At 43.5% G+C, this 22,042-nt stretch overlaps 1 protein-coding gene across 1 annotated transcript in view; it reads right to left on the minus strand.

The window, feature by feature from the left end:
* The window catches only part of LOC105489474 (adenylate cyclase 2), a 425,178-nt gene extending 405,632 nt beyond the window's left edge, over positions 1-19,546 (minus strand). The window contains exons 1-2 of the mRNA XM_011754299.3: positions 19,322-19,546; positions 4,663-4,860 (exon numbers count right to left, since the gene is read on the minus strand). Coding sequence (XP_011752601.2) covers positions 4,663-4,860; positions 19,322-19,531 — 408 coding nt within the window. The 5' untranslated portion in view covers positions 19,532-19,546. The remainder of the gene's footprint in view (positions 1-4,662; positions 4,861-19,321) is intronic.
* Between the last annotated feature and the right edge of the window lie 2,496 nt (positions 19,547-22,042).

The following is a 22,042-nucleotide window of genomic DNA, read 5'->3' on the forward strand; positions in this document are numbered from 1 at the left end:
ACACGTGGTTATAGGACAGCAGCACCATCCATGACTCCACAGAGAGGGGGACAACAGGGGCTCTACATCTGGTGGTTTTCCTGGGCTCTTCTCTTTGCCAGAGTGTCTCTGTATTCTCTCCATGTAGCAATCCCTAATCACAGCGATAACAGCTGTCACAAGTTCCATGGGTTCTTCTAGAAAATTGTCCAATCTTTGGGTAATCCTGGAAACCCTCCAGCTTGCAATTAGTATCAGCAGTGAGAGTGGTCCTTTGTAGACTGTTCCCTCTGACTGTATAGCAGGCTCATTCCTGCATCACTTTACAACTATGTTGTTAATTTAACCATCTTCCAGTGGGAACCATTCTATTCTAAAGGATACTGAAAGCAGCCTGCTTTCTTAAGCACAGTGCTTTCCTAAGCAAAGTGAACTTGCCGCAACACTTCCTAATGGCTAATTAAGGGGTGTACACATGTGAAGTCTGTAGTAAAAGACACCAGGGCTGGGCGCAGTGGCTTATGCCTGTAATCCCAGCACTTTGGGAGGCCAAGGCAGGCAGATCACGAGGTCAGGAGTTCAAGGCCAGCCTAACCAACATGGCGAAACCTGTCTCCACTAAAAACACAAAAATTAGCCGGGTGTGGTGGCACGTGCCTGTAATCTCAGCTACTCAGGAGGCTGAGACAGGAGAACTGCTTGAACCCAGGAGGCAGTGGTTGCAGTGAGCAGAGATCGCACCACTGCACTCCAGCCTGGGCAACAGAGTGAGACTCGGTCTCAAAAAAAACAAAAGAAAAGAAACCAGAAGGTAGACTTTTGCTTTTAATTTCATTTTAAATCCCCATTGCCATAGAATGGATGGGGCAGCTAGAAGTGTTGGGCAGGACTTCAAGCTCTAGGAGGGGCAGGACTCAATGTCTCTCCAAGGGGCGTGAGCCAGACCACTGCATGAGGCACACACCCTGCCATTGCTCCTGACTTAGGAATAGTGGCCAAAAATAGCTGCAGCCACTGAGCCTGGCTGTGGCCTTTTCGGAGCATCATGCCCTGGGTGAGAGGACTGAGCAGACACAGCTGTGCACCTCCCAGAAACATCCCCAGGTCACGGGTTGAGCTGGCCTCCAAACCTGCAAAATTAACATGGAACACCCGGGCTGAGCCTCATATACACTCACGATCCAGGGCCCCAGTGGCATGGGAAAGACAACCACAGAATGGTTAGGGTTATATTAGGGGCAGAGGTGAATATATTCCAATTCAAGATGTACGTAAAAGCAAAAATGTCAAGGTACACAGGGACAGCTAAAACCGAGAAATTTGGCCAACAAATTCAACACCTGAGAGGAGTCAGTCTTGAGAAAATGACTATGAAACAAGCATGTTTATGATCCTTGGAGAGATCTTTAAAAGCAAGCAGATAGTGTCAAAAAAAAAAAATACATGTTATAAAACAACAACAATAAAAACAGGTTAAAATACAAACAATAACAACAACAATCCTGAAGATGAAAATACAGTCATCTGTCAATGAACATAATCAAATGAGTAGCTACTGGCTGCCAATGGCTGGACAGCATTCTGCTAAGGGCAAGGATAGGACACTGGAGAGACAGTCACATCCCTGCCCAGAAGCTTATGTTCCAGCAGCAGACAATCAATAAACAAAGAGAGGGGTGTGTCCTATAATTTATGGTTCTGTAAGTCACCCTAAGTGCCATGGAAACACTGAAGCCAGGTGAGTGATGTTCCCTTACGAAGTGACAGATGGGAGTCAGGAAAATCGTTCTAAGGACATGCAACTTGTGGACAAGAACACAGACAAAAGGACCTTATCCTGATTAGTTGGTTCTATTAAAAATAGTAACAATGATAAAGCAAACATTATATTACTGGAATCTTCCATGTTCCCATCAAGTTAAACATCTGATGCCACTTACACCCTGTCCTTCCACACTGCATTAGAAATCCAGGCTAAAATAATTAGACAAAATACTACATCAGAATAAGGTAAATTGAGGATATGAAAGGGAGAAAGAAAGTTCTAATTATCTGCAGATGACCACACTACCTATACAAATAAATTGAGAGTCTCAGATCAACTCATAGAACTCAGAAGAGCCCACTGACACTGTAAGGTCAACATAAAAACAACAGTATTCTCATATATCAACACTGACCAATTAGAAAAGGTAATTTTAAAAATTCCGTTTATAAAACAGCAAAAAGACCTTAGGTACCTAAGATTGTGTCTAAGGAAAATTATTATTGATTTTATAAAGAAAATAGAGTCTCTGGAGGACACAAAAAGTAATCAGAATTCTTTGAGAGACACGCCATGCCATTTGATGAAAAGACTAAACACAAAAAGAGCATATTTCTGGATGTTTTCTATACTACCCTCTTATTAATTCTTAGGCTTTAAATATCTTTCATAACAAAAATTTAGAAATTCAAGATAATTTAAATCCAGAACCCAAATGGACTTTTCATTGAACATGACAAACTGATTTGTAAGAAAAAGTGAGCTAAAAACATTCTGAACAAGGAGGAGGGACTTGGCCTTCCAGATAGTAAGTCTTCTTAGAAACCTGTAACATTAAAACAAGACGGCTTTGGTGCAAGGAGAGACCATCAGATTCAGGCAACAGACCAGCAGAATCTTAACTGTTCTCCTATTTACATTACCTGGGCACCAGTATGCCTGCAACAGGATGTCCAGGCTGCTGGGGAAGAAAATGTTTAAACGGTAATTTTAAAAATTACCTTTTATAAGTGTTCAGGGTTGATGCACAAGAATACTATTGTTTTTATGTTGATCCTGCAGTCGTGGTGGGCTCTCTTATGAGTTCTGTGAGTTGATCTGTGACTCCCAGTTTATTTGTATAGATAGTATGGTCATCTGCAGATAATTAGAATTTTCTTTCTCCCTCGCATGTTTACCTTACTGTTACGTAGTATTTTGTCTAATGGTATTAGCCAGGATTTCTAATTGAGTGGGGAAGGACAGAGTGTAAATGGCATCGGTAGCACAGAGGGTGAAGAAGAGAGCGGGGAGTGTGAGGGAGAGGAAGAAGCCAAGCAGAGCATGGGGGCCTGTGCCCAGCCCTCCAAGGGGCTCTAGTGGGAGAGTGATGAAGGAGAGATGATGGCTCCCGCCAGGTCTTGTGTCCACTATGCGTGTCCTCTTAGAGCCAGGAAGACTAACTTGAGTTCACTTAGTCCAGCCTCCTCCCTTTGCACAAGAAATGGAGGCACAAAGAGAAGAATGGCTTGGCAGAGGTCACGTGACTACTTACCAACAGAACCCACTGGCAAGCTCGTCTTTGGGCTCTTTCCAACTGAGGTACACCAACAGTATTCTGTCCCCTGACATGGCATTTGAGCCATTCTGTCCACACCCTCTGGAAACCCTCCCTGTTTCACCTCTACAGCAGTGTACCCTCACTGGCTCTCTTCTCCCCATCATGGCCCCTGTATTCCTTTCCAGATCCTGTTGCTGGCACACCCCTGGCTCTCAATGTCCCCACCAAACCTGTGGCAGCCCTCTCAGCTACTCAGTCACCCTCTCCCTGGATGGCTTGAAAACTCCACGTCTTGGTTGACAAGCTCTAAGCTAGTAGCTCACATCTCAGCCTAGGCCTGTCCCCTAGACAACACACCGTTTATCATGCTGTCAGATGAATACGCTGGGAGCAGCCACCCACATAGCAGCAGCACTATGGAAAAAGCCAATAGTTAGACAACACTTTCCTCAGGATATGACCTGAGGCCCAGAGCCTCAACCGGTGCAAAGTGAACGAACGTGGGTTTTTCGGTAGGTATCCGAAGCCACCCTTTCAATAGCTTGTGACCATGTGGAGGGAAAATCAGTGTCACAGAATTAGGAAGGGTCTTTAAGTAGGAAAATTCTAGTAATTGAGAAGGAATTTAAAGACAACAACCAGTCCTAGAGGGTTGCAGTCACCTGGAGAAATAGGAAGCCTAGACAAGGCACTCCGGAAACAGAAGGACTGAGCTGTCGAAACTGTGGTTCGAGATGTCAAACAAGGCTACGGACAGAACTGAAGTTCAGCTATCCCAAACAAGTGACAGTATGAGGCCCCGGCCAGCTCCTTGGTTGTGACACGATGGGTTTGCTAAAATGGAGACAGAGTGACTTTGACCACGAGTCAAAGACAGCTATTTCAAAAGCCTTCATTCTCTATGCCTGGCTTATTTCACTTCCAGTTAGACAGGAGGAATAATATATAGTGATCTATTGCATGACATGCTGACCATAGTTAATAATAATGTATTGTATTATTTCAAAATTGCTTAAAGAGTAGATTTTAAAGCTTCTCACCAAAAAAAAAATATGTAAGTGACATGTTGCATATAATTAGTTTCATTTAATCTTATATTAAACATATATGTATCCAATTATACACACACATATATATACACATACATCTATACATATACACATACATACAGATATAAATACATATAGATTGTACCCCATAATACATACAATTATAATTTGTCGATTAAAAATAAATTTTAGAAATAGAAATTTAAAAATTAGACTCCATTCTCAGTTATAGAACTCCTCTTTATAGTTTAAGGCCAAGTTGTTTACAGAACTAAGTATGTCACAAACCAAAACATAAAAGAAGTACAAAAAATATTTTCACACCTTACCTGGTCCCAGGGAGAGACGGTACCTCCAAAACACATGAACAGGTATCCCATGGCAACAAGGCATATCCATATCACCAACGAGAAGAGGCGCAGCAGCTTCTTAAACACAGACTCTATGCAGACCAGGATAAATATCGCAAAGAAAATCGCCAGGGCAGTCGGAACTGTTATTAGAAACGCCACATGGTCTTCAACTTCCTGAGGAGAGAAAAAAATACATGCAAAAGTTACCATTTAGAGACACTGTGATACCAATGATTTATGTTGTTAAAATGTTATCAACACTTGTCAATGTCAGAAAATACTGGGTTTAAGAAATTGTTTTGAAAGTAGAACAGTTTGAACATTTAAAATTCAACTTTCATAATAAATAAACATGTTTTTCTAAATAGATAATCCAATGTTGGATATTTAAAATAGGAAAAACAATATCTCATCAAAGTTACATCTTCCCTGATCAACGCAGAACTGGATTGTATTCAGAAGTGAATGTAAGAACACATTAATGCCAGGAGAAAATAAGACAACAAACTTCCCTCCCTAAATCAAAGGAGCAGAAATACCCTGGCCTTAGAAAACTAGCTTCCAAATGGATTTTAAACGTTTTATTTTAAAAACTTTTTTTTAATTATCTCAGTCTTTAAAGTGATGAGCTTTTATTTTAATGCATGGCAATTAATGTTTTGACAGGATCATAGGTTAATAGAAAAGGGTCAGAAAGTGCTGAATGTGGAAAGTGAGGGAGCAAGAAATGCATAGAGGAGGGCGCCATGTTTGTGATGTCTCTCTCAAGAGAGGTGGAGAAAATAAAATAACAAACATGGCAAAAAGAAACAAGCAAGCAAAAAGAAAATGGGCATTTATTATTCACTTCTTACTAACGCATTTATTTACATTTATTTTGGCACACAGTTTTTTTTTCTATTTATCTCTTCCTTACCACATGACAAAGACCCACTATTTCCATTCTACACAAGTTCAGCTCCGCATACAGACATTATGTTTCATTTGATTACACAAGCCTGGGCTTAGGCTGTAGCTTCTGCAAAACACTGCGCTGGAAGCTTGGTATGGACAGCGTTTCCTATGGATCGGAAAACAGTGTAAGGTCTTTACTCCTCACCCAAACGTGTTTAGTTATGGAAATACCCATAGACACTTCTATTTAAAAAAAAAAAGAAAAAAAACACGGCTGGGACCATATCTGGGACTTACAAAGGGACTGTCCGTCTGGTGATCTCTATTCTTTACAGGTGGGCACAAGGTTCATTCCACCCACTGGCAGCTCTAACTTCACACTGGAAACAGCTCCATGCAAATACCAGGCACTGAAGCACAGGGAGATGGGGAAACAGAGCAGACCAGCCAAAAATCCACACAGAGTCCTGGTTCCCAAGGAGGGGAAAAGCCAGCATACAAGCCCCCTTAACTGACGTCATTTCCCTTTCTCTCCCACAATTATGTGTGATAAATGATGCCTGGGAAAGAGGCAAGAGGAACAACAAGAATGGTAAATGCTAGTAAGTGCTTCTTGTGCTAAGCAGGCTTACATATATTAACCTCTTTAATCTTTACAACCACCATCCTGGTGGGGGCAGGCAGGGTGGAGGGCACTAGTGTTAGTTCCATTCTACAGTTGAGGAAACTGAGGCATGGAGAAGGGCTGCCATGCATTGTCCAGCTGGTGGGGAAGATAGGCCTCCAGCCCAGGGATCACCTATGGGTCTGTGGTCCTGCAGCAGACAGCGAGCTCAACCGAATGGGGCCAGTTGTTGCTGTGGCCAAAAGAACGTGTGTTTTCAGAATTGGCAGAAAACAAGTAGATCAAATGAGATGTTCTTATTCTCTCCCTCCACTGCTATTTTTATCCATGATTAAGTGCCCAAGTTATTACTCTTACCCTCAGACACAGCTTACAATTACTGCAAAAGGGTATTAGGTGTCTGCCAGGCTGCGAGCACTCCCCAGCACTCAGACACCACGAACAAATGGACACGTGGGACATGACAGCGTGTCATCTGAGGACATCAAATCTGAGATTACGATCACTACACACATGGAGCCATGAAAACTGATTTAATTTAAACCTCCCCAAATGAACCTCACTGAGCTGTGGACAGAAAACTAACCAGTAAATAATCAGGAAACCTATTTCCTAGTATGACTTTTTTTTTTCCAGTCATTTCATTACCCCAGCAGGGGCAAAACAATCATTGACTTTACTGGCTCTTAGTTCTCCAGAAAGACTGAAAAACAGTGCAAAAATATGCATGACTGTAAAGTGAAAATTAGGAAAGCAGGCAACAAGAAGACGGTGATATAGCCCTTCCAGGAAGCAGAGGAGAAATGGAACGACCTGTAAGAGCTTGCCCGTGCTTCTCTTTTAAAGGATCTCTCTGTCAATAAGACAGAGACCCAATGTCTTATTTTTCTGGGTAAAGTATGTAAGACTTGATTTTGATTTTGGCTCTAAATTGTAAACTCTCTATTTTTTCTCTCTCTCTTTTTTAAAAATCAGATCCCTGAGATGTGATTTGTCGGGGCTGCAGTTGACTTCCCACCATTAGTCACAGTGAGCACAGTGTCTGGGTCCTACAACCCTCTTAGAGTCCTGCAAAAATGTCTAAATTTCTTTCAAAATGAGAGCAGCCAAAAAAGCACAAACTCTTAGGGTGAAAGATTACATACATCTTTATGACAATGCAGTTGCAAACTATAAAGAGGACTTCGACCTCTGAAGTCCTAATCCAGGTCATGATCCTCGGTGGCTGGTGGTGTGCCTGCCCTCACCAGGTGAGTGACGTTAGCAGGTGGGTTCTGCACAGCAGAGGAGGAGCGTCAGCCTCAGACCATACACCCCCACCTCAAAGCGTGAGCCAGAGGCTCAGATGGCCAACGGCTTGAGACAGTCAGCTGCTGCTTGTGAGGCCTGTGACCCTAACCTTTGCAAAACCTGGGCCCACTGAAAAACAGAGACTCTTCAAGGAAGAGAACAGCCACCAGTTTATTCTGTATCTGCCTTTTGAATGCTAACTCTGAAGTTTTAAGAACCTTGCATGAGGATGTCATGGGAAGAACAGAAGAGTATTCACTAGAGGATGTACGAGCTTACAGGCCACAGTGTTCCCTGGCCTCACTGCCTGCATCATGCATTTTTCTTAAGGCTAAGTCAATGGAATAAAGAGACACCCTCAGACCTAGGATGACAGCTCCGCCTCTCTCCTGTCCATCTCCCAGCAGATGGAGAAAGGAAGGAAGTCAGCAAGGTACACCCCGAGGCCCGTGTTCTGATTGAGTTGTTTGCAAATATTAGAATATAAAACAGACTACTTTAAAATAAGCAAACTAAAACATTAAAACCATCATCAATCTCAATTAAATATTCCTATGTATCCTAACCCCTCCTCCCTTTGTGGAAAAAAAATACCATATAATGCAAACTAAATAAAATGTACTAAAATCCTTTCAATATTACCTAAAATGTACTAAAATGCCTTTTTAAAAATGGCTTTAACAAGGTAAAATAAAATTTACCATATAATGCATACTAAATGAAATGTACGAAAATGCCTTTAAAGCACGATATTTTAACTATGGTATCATCCACTGTGATGACAATGGGTTCCTTCCACTCTAAGCATTTTATTCCTTCATTTCCCATGCATTTTCTGGTAATTTCAGATGGATTCTAATTGCTAGGCCTATTAAATACCCATCACTTTTATTTCTTATGTGACAACTCCTTTGTTTCTTAGATGTTTTTCCATGCAGTAACAGCTTATCCGTATTTTCTTTCTTTTCAACGCACTTTTTCTTTTTCTTTTTGTTAAATAGTACTATTTTGCATGTAGGTAGTAAAGGACAGTCTAATGTAAAATATTGCCTTTCTATTTAATTAAAAAAAATGATATTTTAGTGAAATGCTTTGAAGTCAGCAAGACTAAAGGTAGAACGATTTCCATCACTTCCTGCTGTGATTTTTCAGTGGGAGAAGCCGAATGTCCCTCTGCCAGCTTCTTCACATGCAGTCATCCAGATTTGGTGTGGCTTCTGGGTGTTTCATATGTCACAGGTGTACCACAAATGGCAGTAATTATTAGGAGACATGAAATCAGCCTTTAGCTCTGATAAACATTTGACTACAAATGGATGTGTGGAGATATGGTTTTTTATATGCATATAGATACATAGACAATTTTTATTCTTATCTACATACATAGTCATACTCCATTTTACCATGAGGTGTGAAAAGAATAAATAGGCAATTATAATAATTTTAAACATCTGTAAAACTCATAAAATAGCCTCAAAATGTATAAAGCAAAAATTTACAAAATCAGAGAAAAAAGTAAACTAATGTACTAAGAGCAGACAATTTCAACTCCCCATCTTGCTATTGATAGGCCAAGCAAATAAAATAAAAATGCAAACAAGAAAAGATGTAAAGGATTTGAACATCGTAATTAGTAATCTTGGCCTAATTGAAAAACAGAATTCCACACGCAACCATTAGGTGGAAGAATATTCTTCTGAAGTGCATGTGGAATATTTATAAAAATCATGTGCCAGGCAACCTCCAAAGATTTCAAAGAAGTATCACACAGACCCATGTTCTTTGATCACAGCATAATTTATCTTAAAAGTTCATCACAAAAATGAAATTAAAAGGTACCACATATAAGATAACTTATATGTTCCCCTCTATGTGTCCATGTGTTCTCATAATTTAGCTCCCACTTACAAGTGAGAACATGCAGTATTTGATTTCCTATTCCTACATTAGTTTGCTAAGGATAATGGCCTCCAGCTCCATCTATGTCCCTGCAATGAACATGATTTTGTTTTTCATGGCTGCATAGTATTCCACGGTGTATAAGTACCACATTTTCTTTATCCAGTCTACCATTGATGGGCATTTAGGTTGATTCCATGTCTTTGCTGTTGTGAATAGTGCTGCAATGAATATTCACATAAATGTGTCTTTATAATAGAATGATTTAGATTCCTTTGGGTATATACTCAGTAATGGGATTGCTGGGCCGAATGGTATTTCTGTCTTTAGGTCTTTGAGGAATCGTAACACTGTCTTCCACAATGGCTGAACTAATTTACACTCCACCAACAGTGTAAAAGTGTTCCTTTCTCTCCACAACCTCACCAGCATCTGTTTTTTTGTTTTTTGAGTTTTTGTTGTTATCGTTTGTTTGTTTGGGGTTTTTTTGGTTGGTTTTTTTGTTTCTTTTGTTTCTTTTTTTACTTTTTAGTAATAGCCACTGTCTGGGCACAGTGGCTCATGCCTATAATCTCAGCACTTTGAGAGGCTGCGGTGGGCGGATCACGCAAGTTCAGGAGTTAGAGCCCAGCCTGGCCAACATGACGAAACTCTGTCTCTACTAAAAATACAAAAATTAGCCAGGCATGGTGGCGCATGCCTGTAATCTCAGCTAGCAATAATCCCCTTCCCTGTATCCACGCCCATGTGTAATTCTCTTCTACACTGAGTCCGGCGCTAGCCATGTGGCTCCATTTGGCCAATCTAATGGCAGGTGCATGGCACAGGCAATGACTTGAACAAAGACTTGGGCAGTAGGGCTTGCCTCTTTCCTCCTGCTCTTTGGAAGCCCCTGAACTCCATGCAAAGAAGCTCAGGCTAGCCTGCCAAATGAGAGGAGACAGTCGAGTGACCTGGCACTCCACTCAACAGCCATGGTGGACAGCCTGCCAACTAGCCACACACATAAATGTGGCTATTTTGAGTAATCCAGTGATTAACTAACATGCCAGTAGACCACACAAACATGAGACAGACCAGCAGAGATGAACTGAGAAACCTAGGTCAGAAGACCCAAGACCTGACCCACACAATTATGAGCTAAAAAAAAGAGTAGTTCAAATCTGTTAAGTTTTTAGTTGTTACACAGCACAAGTTAATTGATACAACCTTCTTCCAGGCATATGAAAGTTTGGCATGGCTATGTAAGGTAACATAGCAGATAGTATTTTCCACACATGGGGGCAATCTACATTTCATCCCATGTATGCTTGACATTCAGTTAGGTTCTATCCCCTTGGACTGACCACCCACCTGAGAGGGTCTTCATGATGCCTCAATTAATAGAGTATGGCAGAATTCCCTGACTTGAGAGACAGGGTCATAAAAATGCCATGCAATTCCATCTTTTTCTTTTAGGATGATCATTCTTGAAACCAGCTCCCATATCAAGAGAAAGTCAAGCAATCATGTAGACAGGCCACATGAAGGTGTTCTGGCCAGCAGTGCCGGCTGAATCTCAGCTGCAAGCCAGTATAACCACCAGACAGGGAAGCGAGCAAACCTTCAAGACACAGCCTTCAAACCACCCCAGCCAATGCATGGGGCAAGGAAGAGCCACCACTGGCAAATGTGCCCAAACTGCAGGTTCAGGAGGAAGATATATGATGGTGGTGTTTCCAGTCACTAAGTTTTGTGGTGGTTTTTAAAGCAACCAAAGACAACTAAGAACATTTACTCTGGCCAATGAAAAATGAATGAAAGTGATGTGTCATTTCCATGTGGAAAGTGTTCATCGCCAGTAGTTAGACATGGAAGCAAGCTTTTCTTCTCTGGTGCAACAATGAGGAAAGAAGTGTGTTGTGGGATGTGCCCTCCTTCATCCTGAATCCCTGAGTGACGGGGCTGCCAGCAGAGTCCCTCTACGGACTCATCTTTACCGTGTATCCTGAGCAAAATATAAACCTTTGTTGTGCTGTGTTAATCCAGGAAGACTGTGGAGTTGTTTCCATGACATAATCTAATATGTTCTGACTGACGTAACAGGAGATAATAAAGATAAAAACACACACAAGAAAAGTAATGGATAAGATAAACAAAGAAGGACAGTTCTTGAAAAAGCTAAAAAGAAGACTTCTGGTGAGATTATACAAGAAGGCATATAAAAACAATATTATAAATAAAAATCAAAAATAAAGCATATGTAAAACATCAAAAGGAGAATATTATTATCAAAATGAGCATGCAGTTAAATTTGAGAATTTGGATGAAATGCAAAACTTCCTAAAAAAACATCTTACTGAAACTGACCCCAGAAATAAAATTAGAAATACTAGACAATCTTACTACTATCAAATATACTGAAGCAGAAGTTTCAATCTCCCCATAAATAAATCAAAAATACTTATTACAGAGCTTTAGTAATTGTGTGTGTGTGTGCGTGTGTGTGTAGCATTGAAAGGATAAAAACAAAACAAAACAAAAACTTAGTCAATGTGGCAGAACAGCCCATAACCAATCAACCATATGTAGAATTTTGATATATGACGGATGTGAAGAAAGTAATTGAAATGGATCGGTGGCAATTGATTCTCCTCAAGGAAAAAATAGGTAAATGAATCTCAATTTCTATAACACACCACACATATATATCATTTATATGTATGTGTCTATATATAATAAAATGAGCCAAAAGACAAGTAAAAGAACGATAAAACTCAATTTCAATATGAAGTTTACATTTGAGGATAGAGAGTAGAATGGAATGAGTTGAGCATATAGAAAGAAATTTGCTATTAGAGATATTCTACTTCAAAATGGATTCATGAAAATTTATTTTACTATAAATGAGCCACATAGAGATCAATGAGGATTATGCCTGAGAATCAAATATTAATCAAATTATCAAATGAGTAATTCTATTTTATGCACCTAAAATTCAGTTCCAAAGAGTATGGAGGTTATGTATTTGAATTCACTGCAAGTCAATGATGGGAAAGAGTTAGACATTAGGTTGACCATATGTCTGGACTGTGCTAAGATTTCCTCATTATCTGTTTTATTCATGTTAACCTGATCTCCGTATTTAATTTTCAATATTAATAACTTTAATTCATTCTAGTAATGGACTAGTCTAAAATTTTATTTCTTTCATAATGTCCATATATCATTAGTAACTTGATATTTTAATTATTTACTCTTGTTTTCTCTATACACCTAAAAAAATAATACAGGACACTAAACCCTCCCCCCCACACACACATACACACACACATATATATACACACATAATATAATTCAGTGTTAGGAGTAAGCACACAGGAATAAAAAACCAGTATCTTTGAGCTCTGTCTTGTCCTAGCTACAATACCCCAGCATCATTATGTCTGAGGGACAGCAAAGGACATTGATATAAATGGGTAGAATTCATAATTCCAAGATCTTGCAGTCAGGGCTCCCGTTACAATAGTGCTGATCTGCCATCTTTTCTACCAGGAACTTTCTATGGGGTGATGACCCTAGAGACCCGATTTATTCACAGGACTCTCCCAGAAAATAATGATCATCTTGAGAAATCTTCAGAATTTCAATATTTTAAAAAGAAACTATAGTATTATACTTTCTGTCTATATGTTTCAAATGCAAAAAATTATTTACTCAACATATTTTAATTGCCCTATAATTGAACTTTCCCATTTCCAGCACCAAGCTTTTCAGAAGTGACTTGGTTCAACTCTGAGATACAATCTGCCTTACACATCTCTATGAGCCATGGTCAGGTCTGTGTTTTCATTCTCTTTGTCTTGGCACAGTTGTTCTAGAACTCTGGGCAGAGTCAGAAAACTAGCTGGTAAAGCTGCCCACAATGGTTTTTTGGGTTGAGGTTTTTCTTACTGTGTCTACCCCACTCTCACCTGTGTCTGGCTCCTAGAGACAGAAGTATAAGCAGAAGAAAAAAGAGGGAACCAAAAGAACTATGTCTAACATTGCCAAAAACAGCTGTACAAACGAAGTCTTCTCCCAACCCTCTTTTCATTCTCTCCCTTGTAATTTTTTTTTTTTTAAATTGTATCCTTATACCAAAAAAGGACTGAAGAATTAGCACAGGCTTAATTTTGTCAAATGGACCAAACCCATGAGCTAACTTAATAATCCTTTTCTGTCCTCCCAAACGTTTGGATATAAGGCACAGAGATGTGGAAGAGACTTTAAGATTAGGGGAGCCACTCAGGAAGATCCAGAAAGTGGAGAGGGTCAGAGGTGAATGCCCTCAGCTCTTGTGGTCCTTAGATATGCTAATGATCATGATGATAGCCTGCCCTAAAGCAGTCAACAGTATTTAAGGGATCATGTCAACATGCAGGGGTGAGCCAGTTCAGGGTGGAGTGCCTTCCAGGGTGATGTCAATCATGGTGCTTGCCCCCCGCCCACCTCCCCAACCCAGGTGCTCTAAATACTCAATGAAGGAAGAAATGAGTCGGGTTCAATGAATTGTCTCGAGGTCAATACCAAATGGTAGGAAGAACCCGTATACCAGTGGAGTATGCCCAGCATCCAGCTGGGACTCTCCTGTCACTAACAATTTCTGATGAAATACATCACACACAAAACACCTTCAACACAGCTCTAACAGGGTTGTTCCATTTTTAGTAGAATATTCGGTTTTAAATTATCAGTAAGAATCACGGCTTAATAGGAATGATTCTCACACCCATGGTGCATATGCCAGGACTTCTCAGACAATAAAAGCAGAGCCACAGTCAAGGCTCCACTTGATGGGGAAGACACTGGGGACATTTAGCATAATGAAAATAAATAATGCCAGCAAGTCAGTGAATTAATTACGAGGAAGCATCTCGACGGAATTCCTTTAACTCTGGAAGAGAAAAGCATTGAAAGTTAACTCCATTACACAGAATGAAGATTGAGGCTGTTCATATTAGTAAGAAATTTCAACAAGAAAACCTGCTATTTTCCAAGACCAGAGCTGGGAATTCTAGACCTGCAATGTTCTCTAGCAAAGTTACCCAGGGAAAGTCAAAAGCCCTGTGACCCTGTGACAAAGTAGCAGTTGCATGACCTTGAAGAGATGAGTTCACTTCTCAGGGTCTCAGTATCATCATCTGTAGAATGAGCACCTTTCTGGCTCTAATGCAATGTGACTACAGTATTCTTTCACAGTAACAGTGAAAAGGCAGCTACGAAGACCTAGGAACAGCTAACAGTCCTGGAGGCTTACTTTATGCCAGGCATTGTTCTAAGGACTTTGCATGTACTAACTGAGACCATCAACTTACAAGGCAGGTACCATGCCATTTTACAAACAAGGAAACTGAGACATAGGTTAAACAATTTTCCCAAGGTCACAGAAGTGGAAATGGACAAAGCCACAATTCCCACACAGCAGATGCTCTCAATCATTTCACTCCACTGTCCTTTTAAAACAGGAAAGGAAGGTGCCATGTATATATTTAACCACACATTTCAGTATCCAAAGGATGCTTCCAAACCCTTTCTTGCTAGGCCCCTAAATTGCAACCATCTTTCCTACAGAAAATTACAGTTTTTCCATGGCCTTTGTTATAGCACAAGTAAATTATAACTAAAACGACTGAGAGAATTACTGGTTGCAAATTACAAGCACCTGCAGAGTGAGATTTCTTGCGTGTATAGAAATGCATAAAAAGATGAATCTTTAGCTACCTTTACTGCAATACCTAAGAACATGCTCTATTCCCTTCCACACTCAGAATTATGAAACTAGAGAAAGCACGCACAGAATTTCCTGTTCCTTAGAGCGGATGTTGGGTACATCTGTCTGCCCTCCCATACTCCAATCCCCAAGGAAGGCGGTGATTCTTCCACCTACTGGGGGTGCTGAAAGATTGTCTGGAATAACAAAGTTGGTTGCTCTCTAGAAATAATTGGGTATGTTAATTTGTTTTGGAAGAATAAAATTCTTTCTCAATGTACAGATAAAAGAACCTCTCTGATAAATCTGCCCTTCAAAAAAATATCTGATGTTGGAAAATTGATTCATAATAAAAAATACTTCTGGTTATTGGTCTAAATATCTAGTTCATTGTATCACCATAAAAGAAGCAAGGTGGGTCATATTCTCAGTCACATATATTACCTATTTATAGTTAATAAAAGTGCATACTCTTATTTTAGTATCATACTAAAAAACACAAATATCTACTTTATTTCTCTGACGACTTAAAATTATGGAATACAATTTTTTCATTTATATTGAAATATTGACTATTCCTAATCATAAATTTTAGCCAAAACAAACCTGGCTAGAGCCAGCTGGTATTCTGACAAAATGAAAAAAAATTATGTCAACCTTTCCTAACACTGACAGGCAAATTTTGAAAACAGCTGGCTGATTTTGGATATAATAAATGAGAGTATTAAATTCTGAAAAAGGGTTTTCATGCATTCAGTAATAAAAACCAGTTCCAAAAAACAAAGTAGAAAAAGAAAAAACAATGAGAACAAGAAAAAAAATTAAAAACCAAGTTACATGATAAGACTTATGACTTAAAATTTCATTTCATTAGTTCTAAGTTTTCTGATGCCAGGGGTCAAGTTTATTTTGTTCCCCATGCCCAGAATTATTGTCGTTCCTGGCACTTGGTAGGCACTTAACAGGCTGATGGTGAAAAAATTATAAATCAGATTTTTCATGAATACTCTCCATGATAAACAGCAGAAACTGTTACTCATATTATTAAACAATATTTACATTCAAGACATGCCATTGAATTTTCTATTTACTGAGTTTCATGTCTTCAGATAATTCTTCACAAATATGGGATTAAAACTACTTAATTGTTTTCATGTAGAAAATAACCAATTAACCAAGACTGTGAAGTTTCAATTCAAGGATTTATTTTTACGGTATATAAAACTTTGAGGATTACTTTAATTTTAGGGCCAAAAATGCAGAATCATGAATTGATCAAAGGTTGAAATTAAATGAAATCACTTTGTGAACAATGTCAATTAGGGAAATATTAAATCAAAATGAAGCTTGCTTTTTTCTTTTTAGTATGTATTCCGAATCACTTCTACAAAGGCAATTACATACAGCAAAAAAAATCTCTACGTACTAGCATTATGCTAAGAGCATTTTGTAGTCCAAATGCTTTTTTGCTCTAGGAGGCTAGGGATGTGCTTTAAGAAAATTGCCAAACTTCTACAAGAACCGATGAAAGTCTAATGGAAATCAAAATCAGGCAGATTCAGGGGGAAAAAAAGGAATCTGTCCAAGATTTTAGGCAGCAAAAATAGATCTGCTTAGCTCCTGAATTGCATGGCAGCCCAGCTATTCAAGTAAAGTGCTCCAGCATGGAAACCTTGGCAGGGTCCCAAAGCAGCCATTCCCACCTCCCAAGGTAGACCTCTCTGAAACCAAGCTCTGCCAGCCCAAGAAATGAACTCACCTCTAATTAGACGAACACAGCTTTACCTTAGCCTACCTATTCTATCTTCAAATGTCCCTACCCCAGCCATCGTTGACTATCTAGATGGAGAACATGTTTTAGAAAGCAGAGATGTTGGTTATGGTGCTTCCAAAATCAAAATAGAAACAGGCTGTTGGGGGCCCAACATCATCCCAGTCCTGACTCAGGTCCACTTTCAGAACACAGGGCACATTGCTCCTAGGCATAGCTCCTTCCGACTTGGTCCTGCAGCTGGTCTCTGCCTGAAGGTGGCTTTTCTACCAGACTGAGTTACCCCCCCTGATTCTGGAATATTTCTGCATAGCTCATCTCTTTGAAGGGTGCACATAGTAGACATGAGACCATGAATTAGGTACGGCCAAGAACAGGATTCATTTCACTCTCTCTGGACCTCACCATAGGTGACAGCCATGCTGTGGGAAATGCCCACTTCGTGCTTAAAATGATTTAGCTGAAGGCAAGAGGAGCATGAAAATGATTGATTTATCAAGAAAAGTAAAGATGTTTGGATAACGTTGTGAAAAGAATACCACTCCCACAGTTGCACCAAGCAAAAAGGAACATAAAGGAATTGAATATAGAAACACAAATATAAAGAGCAAAGACCGTTCAAAGAAGGGTACTTTAAACCCAATCATGCTAAATCTGAGTGACCCATTCAAGAATCTCCATCAACCAAGTTTAAGAAATTAGAATTCTCTATCACAGAAAACCAAGTAGTGTGTACAGGGGAAGCATGAACTTCACACTTGTCTTTAAATACATTAATGCTGCTAGAAATAGGTCATCACCTGCTCCTTTCCATTTAGAAGAGAACAAGCCAGAGCAGGTTTGAATTACAGGTTCAAGAGAATGGCAAGCCGAAATGCCCCAGCAGAACAGATTTCCAAAGGACAACTCTGATGTTTCTTTTCTTCCTGGCAAGTAAAAAACAATAAGTAGATGTCTTTAGAGATCCTGCTTGCCCATGAGACTGAGCAGAAGTCTCTCCCCAAGTCCTTTTTGTTCCTAAAAGTAGTAAAGAGAAATAAAAATGCCATTCCAGAGAGCATAGAAGGCCGGTTCCATGTGGAGAGAGTGAGGGCTGCTCCGGACACATATCTAGACTACACGGATCAAAAGGTACTCTCTGCTCTAGGTTTGATAGTACAAGAGCCAGTGTGTGATCTGTGACTTCATGGCCTCCTACATTCTATTTTCTATTCTTACCTCATTGAACTCAATCAGTAGACAGCTACCATTGAGTGGTGTGGGGAAATTTTTTTATTTTTTAAAAACATGATGGTAACAATTCTTCCCATGCATAACATTTGAACACCATCTGGCTCTGGATATCCGAAACAAATTGCCAAATACCAAGGACAGCTATTTTATGCATGGTGAAACATAAGCAAAATCCACTTCTTTGGTGGTGGACACATATAAATATAGGCACATATTTATATTCTAAGCCAAAAAAAAATCACCCAGTGGAGACATTCACAGATCAACCACTGACTAAAAAAAAAAAAAAATCTCGCTGGATAATCGATGCCTCGCACAAAATCTGCACATGCATGTCACAGGCAGTGCAAAAGTTTGAACCACACACTCAGAGATCAGTAACAGGAAGTTATCGCCATCTACAGACTTCCCCTCACTTTTCAAGGGAGGGAGCCAAGGATTTCTGCTGGAAAAATATAAACTGGCAAAACTGGCTGTTGAGCTGCATTATACTCCTAGTGATGAAATCCACTTTAATAACCTGTCCAAAACCCTAACCACGTTACTTCTCTAGAAACAGAAAGCAACCGTCCATCCCAAACGCTTCTTAACTGTAGACCCTGAGATGAAAGATTCACAAGTCAACACCCCATCACTTTGTCTATCGGGCTAAAGGGCTAAATGATTTTAGCAAAGGCAAAGATGTATACTTAATTTTTCTTCTTCATTTTCCTTGTCATTAATCACTTTCCCAAGGCAGGCTTTCTGCAGAGTTGAATAACGCCCAATCCAAACTAAAATGCCAGCTGCGGGGCCGTGCCAGCGGAACCGGGCAGGAGACAGCCACTCGCCCAGGAAGCCCAGGGCTGATTCTGGGGAGACCTATTCGAGCGCTGCGGGCAGCGGCGCCCGGCAGAAAGCGCAGAGTTTACCAGCGGTGCGCAAAGATGCAAAAAGCACACGCCCTGCCCGTCCACCTGGTGAACACCTCGGCAACTTTATTTTGGGAAGAGCCTTCCCAGGAAACTTTTCTCTCGCCCGCAGCCCTTGCCAGAGACCACCGGGCTGCGGGCCGGCAGGAGGAGCAGGGAGCCGCGGGCCGAGGGGTTGCCGCGGGCCGCGGGGCAGCCCAGAGCGGGACGCGGCTCGGCTGGCCCGGGTCCTCTCGGGGCCGGGGAAGGCGAGGCGCTGGATTCACGGGGAGGCCACTCACCAGCCCGAGCGCGAAGAAGACGGCGAGCAGGGCGAGGCAGGCGCCCATGACGATGAGCAGCAGGAAGACGATGAGCGGGTGCTGCTGGCTCATGCAGTAGTAGGACTCGTAGAGCCAGTCCCGGGACCGCGGCAGCCCGTCTCCGCCGCCCGCCGCCTCCTCGGCGCGGTCCCGCAGGTAGCGGCGGCGCCGCATCGCCTGCTGCCACATCGGGGCCGCTCACAGGGCGCCCGCCGTGCGCGCCCGGCCCGGGCAGCGCCGCTTGCCGCGACCGCCCGCGTCCCACCCCCGCGCCGCCTCGGCCGGCCCGGCTGCCGGCGCCCGGAGCTGCGCGCAGGGGCCTCCGGCGCGGGCGGAGCTCGGCGCCCCGGGCTGGGCGCGCTGACGCGCGGGCGGGGGCCGGGCGGCGGCCTCGGGGGCAGCTCCCGGCGCCGCCGCCGCCACCGCCACCTCGCGGGAGGGGGCGGGTTCCACAGGGCCCTCCGCCCGCCGCTCCCCGCCCCGCGCGCAGCCGGCCTCTGTGCAGGGGCGGTGTAGGCCCCCACCCGACGGCCGGACTGCAGGCTGGGGACTGCGGGGGCTGGACGGTGGGGGGAGTGGCTGACTTGGGGAGCTCTCGCTGCGCCCCGGCCAGGGGTCGTCCTCGCCCGGCGCCCTCCCACACTCAGCCACCGGGTCGTCCACCTCCTCTACCCTATCCGGAGTGCAGCGTGGGTGGGGTGGGAGGGACAGCCCTCCCCACTAAGAAGTGAGAACACAGCCTAGGGGGTGGAGGGAGGGAGTCCCAGTCCCACCCCCCGACTCCTCCGCCCCACCTGGCTCGGAGCACTGCGGGGCTCCTAAGCTCCTCTCCAGTACCTCAAGGGCAGCGGGCAGGGAGGCTGCCGCCCTCCTGTTCCCCACCCCTTAGCGGGCTGCGGGGCCTGCTCCCACCCTCCCCCACAGTCACAGAGCACAGCCGGGGTCAGAGGACCCGGGGGTCCCTCCTTTAGTACGCGGGTCAGAGGACAGCGGGGGACTCCCTCCTTTTCACTTTCTTGGGGGCCCTGGAGGGGATTTCCCACCTTTCCCGCCTCCCCGCGTTGGGCACGGGTTTACCGTCCAGCCCTTCTTCCCCTCAGCGCAGCGGGGTTGAGGGCTCCCCCAACTTCTCCACGCTTTTGAGAGGGCCGGGGCTCCCTGCAAGGGCGGCAGGGCGCGGAAACGCCAGAGGACGCTAACTGGAGGCCTGCACGATGTGGAAGTGAAGCGGCAGTGACTGCAAGGGGAGCCCCCGCCACGGCCTCGGGGTGCAGCCGCCCTTGCGCCCTGCACGCTCAGCTTCAGTCACACTTTGTAGGTGCCATGTAAGCCTGTGGTAACACAGGTTTACAGAAGTGCCCCGTGGCTGGTCGTGGTCCTCGCCGAGCCCCTCTGCCGAGCGGGAATGGTGGCAAAGGGGCGCTGGGGAGAGCGGCTGGGCCCTGGGAGTTTGGGGGACTGGACGCAGGAGGCGCTAGAGACCCGACAGGAGCCTTGGGAGCATATGTCATCAGGGACAGTGTCCCCTCCCGACACACGTGGGAGCGGAGGCCGCTGGCCCTCGCCCTGGGGGCTGAAGGGACTTCATCGCTGATCACCAAAGGAACCCACCCTTCTGGAGGTTTCCTGCTGTTCGAGTGTAGTCCGGCCCAAAGAGCCCCCAAATCCCACCTCCTCCCCCAAAGCCTTACCCTAAAGAATCCAAGGCACAGGAATCCTCCCTTCTCCTGCCACCAGCGAGCAGCCCAGAGGGCAGCCCCAGAGGGCTGTTCCATATACTTTTCATCTCTTCAAGGAGATGACCAGTTCTCAGGACTCAGCCTTTGTCACCACCTAAGACCTTAGAACCTTCTCGAATGGCCCCATGCCCCGCCTCCCTGGCTGTCGTGTCCTCCTCGCTGCAGAGGGCATGTAAGTTAGGTAGCTGTGTTACCCTGAGCACAGGGCCAGGCCGGGCACGGAGACCCAGGCGGGATCCTTCCAGAGGTTTTCATTTTAACAGCAGTCAGTGCCCACGGGGCCTAAGGGTGAGGGCTCAGGAGCTGCACAGCTCACGCAGATCTCACAGAGACCGGAGGCAGGGAGGTGGCCGGGGAGACTGGGCTCAGGGCAGCGTGCAGGACATCAGGTCCGGCCCCACCAGGCTCCATGCTCCCTGGACTTCCCTCCTTCTGAGGACCTGGAGGCAAGGAGTGGAGGAGGAGGCAATGGGTAGGAGGGGGTCCTCCTGAAGCATCCTGTAGGTCCCAAGGCTCACCTCCCACCGTGGGTCATCCTGCCCTAAGAGCAGAAAGAAAATCTCTTCCCTGCTGGGTTCGTGGACTGCCGCCTCAACCCCTACTCCAACACCCTCCTGCGACTGTAACCCAGGTAATTTCAACCTCAGACCCTCCCATCAATCCTCACTGGGCTGGGTGCTTTGGCTCAGTGCTTTGATGTGAACCTGAGGATGTGATTACTACACTCCCAGATTTTAGGTTTCTAAAGGTTCTGAGAGCAAGCTTCAATGACAGACAACACTGATGAATCCCCGGTATAAATATCCAGAACCCAATCCCTTCCAAGGAAACATGGTTGAGTGGGAAGCTGGACACGGTTTCTATTGTGTTGGTTCTGTCTTCCTCCTGCTGTGTGCTTGGTCTTTCTGGGGTGGGCAGAGTTGCACATTTCCAGTCCTTTCCTGTGTTAGCAACAGACTAA

Source organism: Macaca nemestrina, chromosome 6 (assembly GCF_043159975.1).
Source record: "Macaca nemestrina isolate mMacNem1 chromosome 6, mMacNem.hap1, whole genome shotgun sequence".
In the NCBI taxonomy this organism is placed as follows: Eukaryota; Metazoa; Chordata; class Mammalia; order Primates; family Cercopithecidae; genus Macaca; species Macaca nemestrina.